This window comes from Pezoporus wallicus, unplaced genomic scaffold (assembly GCF_028554395.1).
Source record: "Pezoporus wallicus isolate ANWC-B61680 ecotype Strahan unplaced genomic scaffold, APGP_CSIRO_Pwel_v1 contig_10919, whole genome shotgun sequence".
Lineage (NCBI taxonomy): Eukaryota > Metazoa > Chordata > Aves > Psittaciformes > Psittacidae > Pezoporus > Pezoporus wallicus.
Window position 1 is genome coordinate 1,592 of NW_026642683.1, and position 11,071 is coordinate 12,662.

The 11,071-nt window shown below is 55.8% G+C and overlaps 1 protein-coding gene across 1 annotated transcript; it reads left to right on the plus strand.

The window, feature by feature from the left end:
* Nucleotides 1-298: 298 nt before the first annotated feature.
* On the plus strand, nt 299-10,486 carry PPP5C (protein phosphatase 5 catalytic subunit; the record flags this gene model as incomplete). The annotated part of the gene is made up of 9 exons (XM_057432077.1): nt 299-540; nt 3,964-4,111; nt 5,105-5,226; nt 5,764-5,829; nt 5,922-6,020; nt 7,040-7,145; nt 7,940-8,082; nt 9,772-9,859; nt 10,401-10,486. Coding segments are annotated over 9 exons (1,100 nt in total), but the record flags the coding sequence as incomplete, so codon positions are not given.
* Between the last annotated feature and the right edge of the window lie 585 nt (nt 10,487-11,071).

Sequence of the window (11,071 nt, forward strand, 5' to 3'; positions counted from 1 at the left end):
TCCCCCATCTCCCCCATCTCCCCCATCTCCCCCCATCTCCCCCATCTCCCCCATCGCCCCCATCTCCCGCCATCTCCCGCCTTCTCCCCCATCTCCCCCATCTCCCCCCATCTCCCCATCCCCCCCATTCCCCATCTCCCCCCATCTCCCCCCATCTCCCCCATCTCCCCCCATCTCCCCCATCTCCCCCATCTCCCCCATCTCCCCCATCTCCCCCCATCTCCCCCATCTCCCCCATCTCCCCCATCTCCCCCATCTCTCTCCCCCATCTCCCCCATCTCCCCCATGTCTCTCTCAGGCCAGGACTACGACCAGGCCGTTCGCTTCTACAGCAGCGCCATCGAGCTGGCCCCGGGCAACGCCGTCTACTACGGGAACCGGAGCCTGGCGCACCTGCGGGCCGAGAGCTACGGCGCCGCCCTGGCGGACGCCACGCGCGCCCTGCAGCTCGACAGCGCCTACCTCAAGGGCTACTACAGGAGGGCGGCCAGTTACATGGCTCTGGGCAGGTTCAGGGCTGCCCTGAGGGACTATGAGATGGTAATGGGTTATAATGGGTTATAATGGGGTGTAATGGGTTATAATGGGTTATAATGGGTTATAATGGGGTGTAATGGGTTATAATGGGTTATAATGGGTTATAATGGGGTGTAATGGGTTATAATGGGTTATAATGGGTTATAATGGGGTGTAATGGGGTAATGGGGGCACAGTTACATGGCTCTGGGCAGGTTCAGGGCTGCCCTGAGGGACTATGAGATGGTAATGGGGGTGTAATGGGTTATAATGGGTTATAATGGGTTATAATGGGTTATAATGGGTTATAATGGGTTATAATGGGGTGTAATGGGTTATAATGGGTTATAATGGGTTATAATGGGGTGTAATGGGTTATAATGGGTTATAATGGGTTATAATGGGTTATAATGGGTTATAATGGGGTGTAATGGGTTATAATGGGTTATAATGGGTTATAATGGGGTGTAATGGGGTAATGGGGGCACAGTTACATGGCTCTGGGCAGGTTCAGGGCTGCCCTGAGGGACTATGAGATGGTAATGGGGTGTAATGGGTTATAATGGGTTATAATGGGTTATAATGGGTTATAATGGGTTATAATGGGTTATAATGGGGTGTAATGGGTTATAATGGGGTGTAATGGGGTAATGGGGGCACAGTTACATGGCTCTGGGCAGGTTCAGGGCTGCCCTGAGGGACTATGAGATGGTAATGGGGGTGTAATGGGTTATAATGGGTTATAATGGGTTATAATGGGGTGTAATGGGGTAATGGGGTAATGGCACAGTTACATGGCTCTGGGCAGGTTCAGGGCTGCCCTGAGGGACTATGAGATGGTAATGGGGTGTAATGGGTTATAATGGGTTATAATGGGTTATAATGGGTTATAATGGGTTATAATGGGTTATAATGGGTTATAATGGGTTATAATGGGTTATAATGGGGTGTAATGGGGTAATGGGGGCACAGTTACATGGCTCTGGGCAGGTTCAGGGCTGCCCTGAGGGACTATGAGATGGTAATGGGGGGTTATAATGGGTTATAATGGGGTATAATGGGGTTATAGGGGGTTATAATGGGGTATAATGGAGTTATAATGTGGTTATAATGGGTTATAATGGGTTATAATGGGTTATAATGGGTTATAATGGGTTATAATGGGTTATAATGGGGTGTAATGGGGTAATGGGGGCACAGTTACATGGCTCTGGGCAGGTTCAGGGCTGCCCTGAGGGACTATGAGATGGTAATGGGGGTGTAATGGGTTATAATGGGTTATAATGGGTTATAATGGGTTATAATGGGTTATAATGGGTTATAATGGGTTATAATGGGTTATAATGGGGTGTAATGGGGTAATGGGGGCACAGTTACATGGCTCTGGGCAGGTTCAGGGCTGCCCTGAGGGACTATGAGATGGTAATGGGGGTAGAATGGGTTATAATGGGTTATAATGGGGTGTAATGGGTTATAATGGGTTATAATGGGTTAATGGGGGTAATGGGTATAATGGGTTATAATGGGTTATAATGGGTTATAATGGGTTATAATGGGTTATAATGGGGGGTTATAATGTTATAATGGGGTGTAATGGGGTTAAAAGGCTCTGGGCAGGTTAATGGGCTGCCCTGAGGGACTATGAGATGGTAATGGGGGTGTAATGGGTTAGAATGGGTTATAATGGGTTATAATGGGTTATAATGGGTTATAATGGGGTGTAATGGGGTAATGGGGGCACAGTTACATGGCTCTGGGCAGGTTCAGGGCTGCCCTGAGGGACTATGAGATGGTAATGGGGGTGTAATGGGTTATAATGGGTTATAATGGGTTATAATGGGGTGTAATGGGGTAATGGGGGCACAGTTACATGGCTCTGGGCAGGTTCAGGGCTGCCCTGAGGGACTATGAGATGGTAATGGGGGTGTAATGGGTTATAATGGGTTATAATGGGGTGTAATGGGGTAATGGGGGCACAGTTACATGGCTCTGGGCAGGTTCAGGGCTGCCCTGAGGGACTATGAGATGGTAATGGGGGTAGAATGGGGTTTAATGGGGTGTAATGGGGTTATAATGGGGTTATAATGGGGTGTAATGGGGTTATAATGGGTTATTATGGGGTGTAATGGGGTTAGTGGTTGGCAGTGTGTGCCTATGTGTGGCTCTGGGTCAATTGTTGGCAGTGGGCGCCCATGGGTCCATGGGTGCCTCTGGGTCGATGGGTTCCTATGGGTGCCTGTGGGTCAATGGGTGGGAATGGGTGCCCATGGATCAATGGTTGGCAATGGGTTCCTATGGGTGCCCATGGGTCAAGGGATGCCCATGAGTCAATGGGTGCCCATGGGTCTATGGGTTCCTATGGGTGCCCGTGGGTTGATGGGCGCCCATGTGTCAATGGGTTCCTATGGGTGGCCATGGGTCGATGGGCGCCCATGGGTCAATGGGTTCCTATGGGTGGCCATGGGTCGATGGGCGCCCATGGGTCAATGGGTGCCCATGGTTCGATGGGTGCCCATGTGTCAATGGATGCCCATGGCTCAATGTGTTCCTATGGGTGGCCGTGGGTCGATGGGTGCCCATGTGTCAATGGGTGCCCATGTGTCAATGGATGCCCATGGGTCTATGGGTTCCTATGGGTGGCCGTGGGTCAATGGGCATCCATGGGTCAATGGGTGCCCGTGGGTCGATGGGTGCCCATGCGTCAATGGGTTCCTATGGGTGCCCATGGGTCAAGGGATGCCCATGAGTCAATGGGTGCCCATGGGTCTATGGGTGCCCGTGGGTTGATGGGCGCCCATGGGTCAATGGGTGCCCATGGTTTGATGGGCGCCCATGGGTCAATGGGTTCCTATGGGTGGCCGTGGGTCGATGGGCGCCCATGGGTCAATGGGTTCCTATGGGTGGCCGTGGGTCGATGGGCGCCCATGGGTCAATGGGTGCCCATGGTTCGATGGGTGCCCATGTGTCAATGGGTTCCTATGGGTGCCCATGTGTCAATGGATGCCCATGGCTCAATGGGTTCCTATGGGTGGCCGTGGGTCGATGGGTGCCCGTGGGTCAATGGGTGCCCATGCGTCAATGGGTTCCTATGGGTGCCCGTGGGTCGATGGGCACCTGTGGGTCGATGGGTGCCCATGCGTCAATGGGTTCCTATGGGTGCCCGTGGGTCGATGGGCGCCCATGCGTCAATGGGTGCCCATGGTTCGATGGGTGCCCATGTGTCAATGGGTTCCTGTGGGTGGCCGTGGGTCGATGGGTGCCCATGTGTCAATGGGTGCCCATGGCTCAATGGGTTCCTATGAGTGGCCGTTGGTCGATGGGTGCCCATGTGTCAATGGGTGCCCATGGTTCGATGGGCGCCCATGGGTCAATGGGTTCCTATGGGTGGCCGTGGTTCGATGGGCGCCCGTGGGTGGCCGTGGGTCAATGGGTGCCCCCCGGCGGCAGGTGGTGAAGGTGCGGCCCCACGACAAGGACGCCAAGCTCAAGTACCAGGAGTGCCACAAGCTGGTCAAGCAGAAGGCCTTCGAGCGCGCCATCGCCTCCGACGAGCACAAGCGCTCCGTGGTCGACTCCTTGGACATCGAGAGCATGAGTGAGACCCCCACTGACCCCCATAGACCCCCATAGACCCCCATTGATCCCTGTTGACTCACTTTGACTCCCATTGACCCACATAGACCCACATAGACCCCCATTGGCCCCCATAGACCTCCATAGACCCCCGTTGACCCCCATTGACTCACTTTGACTCCCATTGACCCACATAGACCCCCACTGACCCCTGTTGACTCACTTTGACCCCCATTGACCCCCGTTGACTCACTTTGACTCCCATTGATCCCCATTGACCCACATAGACCCCCACTGACCCCCATTGACCCCTGTTGACTCACTTTGACTCCCGTTGACCCCCATTGACCCACATAGACGTGTGTTGACCCACATAGACCCCCATTGACCCACATTGACTCACTTTGACCCATATTGACCCCGGTTGACCCACATAGACCCCCATTGACCCCCATTGACTCACTTTGACTCCCACATAGACCCGCATTGACCCCCGTTGACCCCCATAGACCCCCGTTGACCCACATTGACCCCCGTTGACCCACATAGACCCACATTGACCCACATAGACACCCATTGACCCCCATTGACTCACTTTGACACCCATAGACCCCCATTGACTTCCATTGACCCACATAGACCCGCATTGACCCTATTGACCTGTATTGAACCCCATTGATCCCCATAGACCCCCATTGACCCCCATTGACCCCCATTGACCCTCAGCGCGGGGGAAGGGGCTTGGTATCACCACGACGGGCCCCATGGGGGACTTGGCATCCCCATGGGGGTCTCCAGGACCCCATAAGGGTCCTCATCGAGGTCTTGGCATCCCCATGAGGGTCTCCAGATCCCCATAAGGGTCCCCATGGAGCTCACCATTGTCCCCATTGCCCCCATGGTCCCCATTGTCCCCATGGTCCCCATTGTCCCCATGGTCCCCATTGTCCCCATGGTCCCCATTGCCCCCATTGTCCCCATGGTCCCCATGGTCCCCGGTGTGTTTGTGGCGCAGCCATCGAGGACGAGTACAGCGGCCCCAAGCTGGACGATGGCAAAGTGACCTTGGCCTTCATGAAGGACCTGATGCAGTGGTACAAGGACCAGAAGAAGCTCCATAGGAAATGTGCCTACCAGGTAATGGGGGCAATGGGGTAAGGGGGGTAATGGGGGTTATGGGGTAATGGGGGCTATGGGGGTAATGGGTTCAATGGGGGCAATGGGGGTAATGGAGTAATAGGGGTTATGGGGGTAATGGGGTAATAGAGGTTATGGGGTAATGGGGGTAATGGAGTAATAGGGGTTATGGGGGTAATGGGGTAATAGAGGTTATGGGGGTAATGGGGTAATAGGGGTTATGGGGGGGGCAATGAGGTAATGGGGGCTATGGGGGTAATGGGGTAATAGGGGCAATGAGGTAATGGGGGTAATGTGGGTAATGGGAGCAATGGGGTAATGTGGGCAATGGGCTTATGGGGGCAACGATGTAATGGGGGCAATGGGGTTAATGGGGGTAATGGGAGCAATGGGATTAATGGGGTGATGGGGGCAATGGGTGAATGGGGGTAATGGGGGTAATGGCAATGGGGGCAATGGGCTTAATGGGGGCATAGGGGGTCCCCACGTGCCACAGGTGCCCTCCTTGGCCCCCACGGGGCCCCTTTGTCCCCTCAGATCCTGGTGCAGGTGAAGGAGGTGCTCTCCAAGCTCCCCACACTGGTGGAAACCACGCTGCAGGAGGTGGGTTGGGGGTCTCCTTGGGGGGGGGGGGTGATGGGGTTGGGATGCCCCTGACCCAGGTGGTGATTTGTGTCCCGCCCCCTGCCCCATAGACGGAGCAGGTGACGGTGTGTGGGGACACCCATGGGCAGTTCTATGATCTGCTGAACATCTTCGAGCTCAACGGGCTGCCCTCCGAGTCCAACCCTTATGTATCCCTTGGGTTGGGTTGAGTTGGGTTGGGTTGGGTTCGATTGGGTTCGATTGGGTTGGGTTTGATTGGGTTGGGTTGGGTTTGATTGGGTTGGGTTGAGTTGGGTTGGGTTGGGTTGAGTTGGGTTCGATTCGGTTGGGTTTGATTGGGTTAGGTTGCGCTGGGTTGGGTTAAGTTGGGTGGGGTTGGGTTGGGTTGAGTTGGGTTCGATTGGGTTGGGTTTGATTGGGTTAGGTTGAGCTGGGTTGGGTTAAGTTGGGTGGGGTTGGGTTGGGTTGGGTTCGATTGGGTTGGGTTGGGTTGAGTTGGGTTCGATTGGGTTGGGTTTGATTGGGTTAGGTTGAGCTGGGTTGGGTTAAGTTGGGTGGGGTTGGGTTGGGTTTAGTTGGATTGGGTCTTAATGGGTATTGTTGGTAGGGATGGGTTGGATTGAGTTGGGTTGGGTTGGATCAGGTTGAGTTGGGTTGGATTCGGTTGGGTTGACTTGGGTTGAGTTGCATTGGATTGGGTTGGGTTAAATTGGTTTGGATTAAGTTGGTTTAGATTGGGTTGGGTTGACAGTTTGTGTTGGTTTGGATTGGGTCGAGGTGGTTTGGGTTGGGTTGAGTTGATTTGAGTTGGGGTGGGTTGACTTGGGTTGAGTTGGATTGGGTTGGGTTGGACTGGGTTGGGTTGACTTGATTTAAGTTGGGTTGGATTAGGTTGGATTGAGTTGGGTTGAGTTGAGTTGGATTGGGTCTGATTGGGTAGGGTTGGGTTGGGTTGACTTGATTTGAGTTGGATTGAGTTGAGTTGGATTGGGTCTGATTGGGTAGGGTTGGGTTGCATTGGCTTGAGTTGGGTTGAGCTGGGTTGGGTTGAGTTGAGTTGGATTGGGTCGCGTTAGCTTGGATTGAGTTGGGTTGGCTTGGGCTGGGTTGGAGCCACCCCCGCCGCAGTGGGGCCAGGCCGGGGCCCGGTGCCGGAGGCCCCGGTTGGGGGGGGGACCCTGCCGATCCCTTCCTGAGCTGGGGCCAGATCTTCAACGGGGACTTCGTGGACCGCGGCTCCTTCTCGGTCGAGGTGATCCTCACCCTCTTCGGCTTCAAGCTGCTCTACCCCGACCACTTCCACCTCCTCCGGGGTAAGGGACGGGCCTCGGCATGGCCCGGCCTCGTCCCCCCCTCATGGGGCCACCATCGTGCCGTGGGGTTGGGTCCCTCTCCATGTTATGGGGCCATCAGCCCGTGTCCCTTGTCCCCAGGCTCATGGGGCCACCATCGTGCCGTGGGGTTGGGTCCCTCTCCATGGTTATGGGGCCACCATCCTCAAGCTCTTGGGGCCGCCATGGTGCCATGGGGTTGGCTCTCCTCTCCATGGTTATGGGGCCACCATCCTATGTCCCTTGTCCCCACCACTCATGGGGCCACCATCGTGCCATGGGGTTGGGTCCCTCTCCATGGTTATGGAGCCACCATCATGCCATGGGTTGGCTCTCCTCTCCATGGTTATGGGGCCGCCATCGTGCCATGGTCTTGGGTCTCCTCCCCATGGTTATGGGGCCACCATCTTGCCATGGGGTTGTGTTTCCTCTCCATGCTTATGGGGCCACCATTGTGTCATGGCGTTGGGTCTCTCCATGGTCATGGCGCCACCATCATGCCATGGCGTTGGGTCTCCTCCCCATGGTTATGGGGCACCATCGTGCCATGGCGTTGGGTCCCATCTCCACGGTTATGGGGCCACCATTGTTTCATGGTGTTGGGTCTCTCCATGGTCATTAGCGTTGGCTTTCCTCTCCATGACCATAGAGCCACCATTGTACCATGGGTTGGGTCCCATGTCCCGTGTCCCGTCCCGTCCCCCCCCCCCGCCTGGAGCCCCATTGCCGGGGGCCGTGCCCCCCGGCACTGCGCCCCATAGCCGCCCCCCACGCAGGGAACCACGAGACGGACAACATGAACCAGATCTACGGCTTCGAGGGCGAGGTGAAGGCCAAGTACACGGCGCAGATGTTCGCGCTCTTCAGCGAGGTCTTCGAGTGGCTCCCCTTGGCCCAGTGCATCAACGGCAAAGTGCTGGTGAGCTGGGGGGTGGGAGTCCCCAGTGGTCACATCCAACCAGCTCCCCATTGGGTGCTGGGTGTCCCATGGCCATGGCCATGAGCATCTTGTTGGGTACCCGTTGTTCCTGTTGGGTGCTGGGTCTCCAATGGCCATGGCCATGAGCATCTTGTTGGGTCCCCATTGTTCCTGTTGGGTGCTGGGTCTCCAATGGCCATGGCCATGAGCATCTTGTTGGGTCCCCATTGTTCCTGTTGGGTGCTGGGTCTCCAATGGCCATGGCCATGAGCATCTTGTTGGGTCCCCATTGTTCCTGTTGGGTGCTGGGTCTCCAATGGCCATGGCCATGAGCATCTTGTTGGGTCCCCATTGTTCCTGTTGGGTGCTGGGTCTCGAATGGCCATGGCCATGAGCATCTTGTTGGGTCCCCATTGTTCCTGTTGGGTGCTGGGTCTCCAATGGCCATGGCCATGAGCATCTTGTTGGGTCCCCATTGTTCCTGTTGGGTGCTGGGTCTCCAATGGCCATGGCCATGAGCATCTTGTTGGGTGTTGGGTCCCCGTTGTTCTTGTTGGGTGCTCGGTCTCCAATGGCCATGGCCATGAGCATCTTGTTGGGTCCCCATTGTTCCTGTTGGGTGCTGGGTCTCGAATGGCCATGGCCATGAGCATCTTGTTGGGTCCCCATTGTTCCTGTTGGGTGCTGGGTCTCGAATGGCCATGGCCATGAGCATCTTGTTGGGTCCCCATTGTTCCTGTTGGGTGCTGGGTCTCGAATGGCCATGGCCATGAGCATCTTGTTGGGTCCCCATTGTTCCTGTTGGGTGCTGGGTCTCCAATGGCCATGGCCATGAGCATCTTGTTGGGTGTTGGGTCCCCGTTGTTCTTGTTGGGTGCTCGGTCTCCAATGGCCATGGCCATGAGCTCCCTGTTGGGTGTTGGGTCCCCATTGTCCCTGTTGGGTGCTGGGTCTCCAATGGCCATGGCCATGAGCTCCCTGTTGGGTGTTGGGTCCCCATTGTCCCTGTTGGGTGCTGGGTCCCCCATGGCCATCAACTCCCTGTTGGGTGCTCGATCCCCCAATGGCCATGGCCATCAGCTCCCTATTGGGTGCTGGGTCCCCAGTGGTCACATCCATTCAGCTCCCCATTGGGTGCTGGGTGCCCCATGGCCATGAGCATCTTGTTGGGTGTTGGGTCCCCATTGCCCCCATTGGGTGCTGGGTCCCCATTGCCCCTGTTGGATGCCGGGTGCCCATTGCCCCTATTGGGTGCCGGGTCCCCATTGCCCTTATTGGGTGCTGGGTGCCCATTGCCCCCGTTGGGTGCTGGGTCCCTATTGCCCCCATTGGGTGCTGGGTGCCCATTGCCCCCATTGGGTGCCGGGTGCCCATTGACCCCGTTGGGTGCCGGGTCCCCATTGCCCCTATTGGATGCTGGGTGCCCATTGCCCCTATTGGGTGCCGGGTGCCCATTGCCCCCATTGGGTGCTGGGTGCCCATTGCCCCCGTTGGGTGCCGGGTCCCCTTTGCCCTTATTGGGTGCTGGGTGCCCATTGCCCCTATTGGATGCTGGGTGCCCATTGCCCCTATTGGGTGCTGGGTCCCCATTGCCCCTATTGGATGCTGGGTGCCCATTGCCCCCATTGGGTGCCGGGGGCCCATTGCCCCCATTGGGTGCCCCTTGCCCCATTGCCCCCCTTGCCCCAGATCATGCATGGGGGGCTCTTCAGCGAGGACGGGGTCACCCTCGATGACATCCGCAAGATCGAGAGGAACCGGCAGCCTCCGGACTCAGGTGGGAGCTGGGTCCTATGGGGTCTCTATGGGGTCCTATGGGGTCTCTATGGGTTCCTGTGGGGTCTCTATGGGTTCCTATGGGGTCTCTATGGGTTCTTATGGGGTCTCTATGGGTTCCTATGGGGTCTCTGTGGGTTCTTATGGGGTCTCTATGGGTTCCTTTGGGGTCTCTATGGGGTCTCTGTAGGGTTCCTATGGGGTTCCTGTGGGTCCCTATGGGGTCCTTATGGGTTCCTATGGGGTCTCTGTGGGTTCCTATGGGGTCTCTATGGGGTCTCTATGGGGTTTTTGTGGGTCCCTATGGGGTTCTTATCGATTCCTATGGGGTCAGTATGGGTTCCTATGGGGTTCCTATGGGTCCCTATGGGATCTCTATGGTGTCTCTATGGGATCGGTATGGGATCTCTATGGGGTTCCTATGGGGTCCCTGTAGGGTTCCTATGGATTCTCTATGGGGTTCCTATGGGATCCCTATGGGGTGTTCCTATGCGTTCCCTATGGGGTTCCTATGGGGTCCCTCACTGTCCCCTCTCTACCAGGCCCCATGTGTGACCTGCTCTGGTCGGACCCACAGCCTCAGGTGAGCTCATGGCTGGTGCTGGTGCCCTTGGCCCTGCTTGGGGCCGTGTCCCATATCCCATACCCCATATCCCATGTATCCTCCATATCCCATACCCCATATCCCATGTATTCCCCATATCCCATACCCCATATCCCATGTATCCTCTATATCCCATACCCCCATATCCCATGTATGCCCCATATCCCATGTATTCCCCATATCCCATACCCCAAATCCCATGCCCCACATCCCCATACCCCATATCCCCTACCCCATATCCCATACCCCATATCCCATGTATTCCCCATATCCCATATCCCATGTATCCTCTATATCCCATACCCCATATCCCATGTATGCCCTATATCCCATGTGTCCCCTATATCCCATACCCCATATCCCATGTATCCCCTATATATCCCATGTATCCCCTATATCCCATACCCCATCCCATGTGTCCCCTATATCCCATACCCCATATCCCATGTATCCCCTATATCCCATATCCCATGTATCCCCTATATCCCATACCCCATATCGTCTATATCCCATATATCCTCTATATCCCATATGCCCTATATACCCCATATATCTCTCATACCCCATATACCCCGTATACCCCCCATCCCCTATATCCCCCATCTCCCC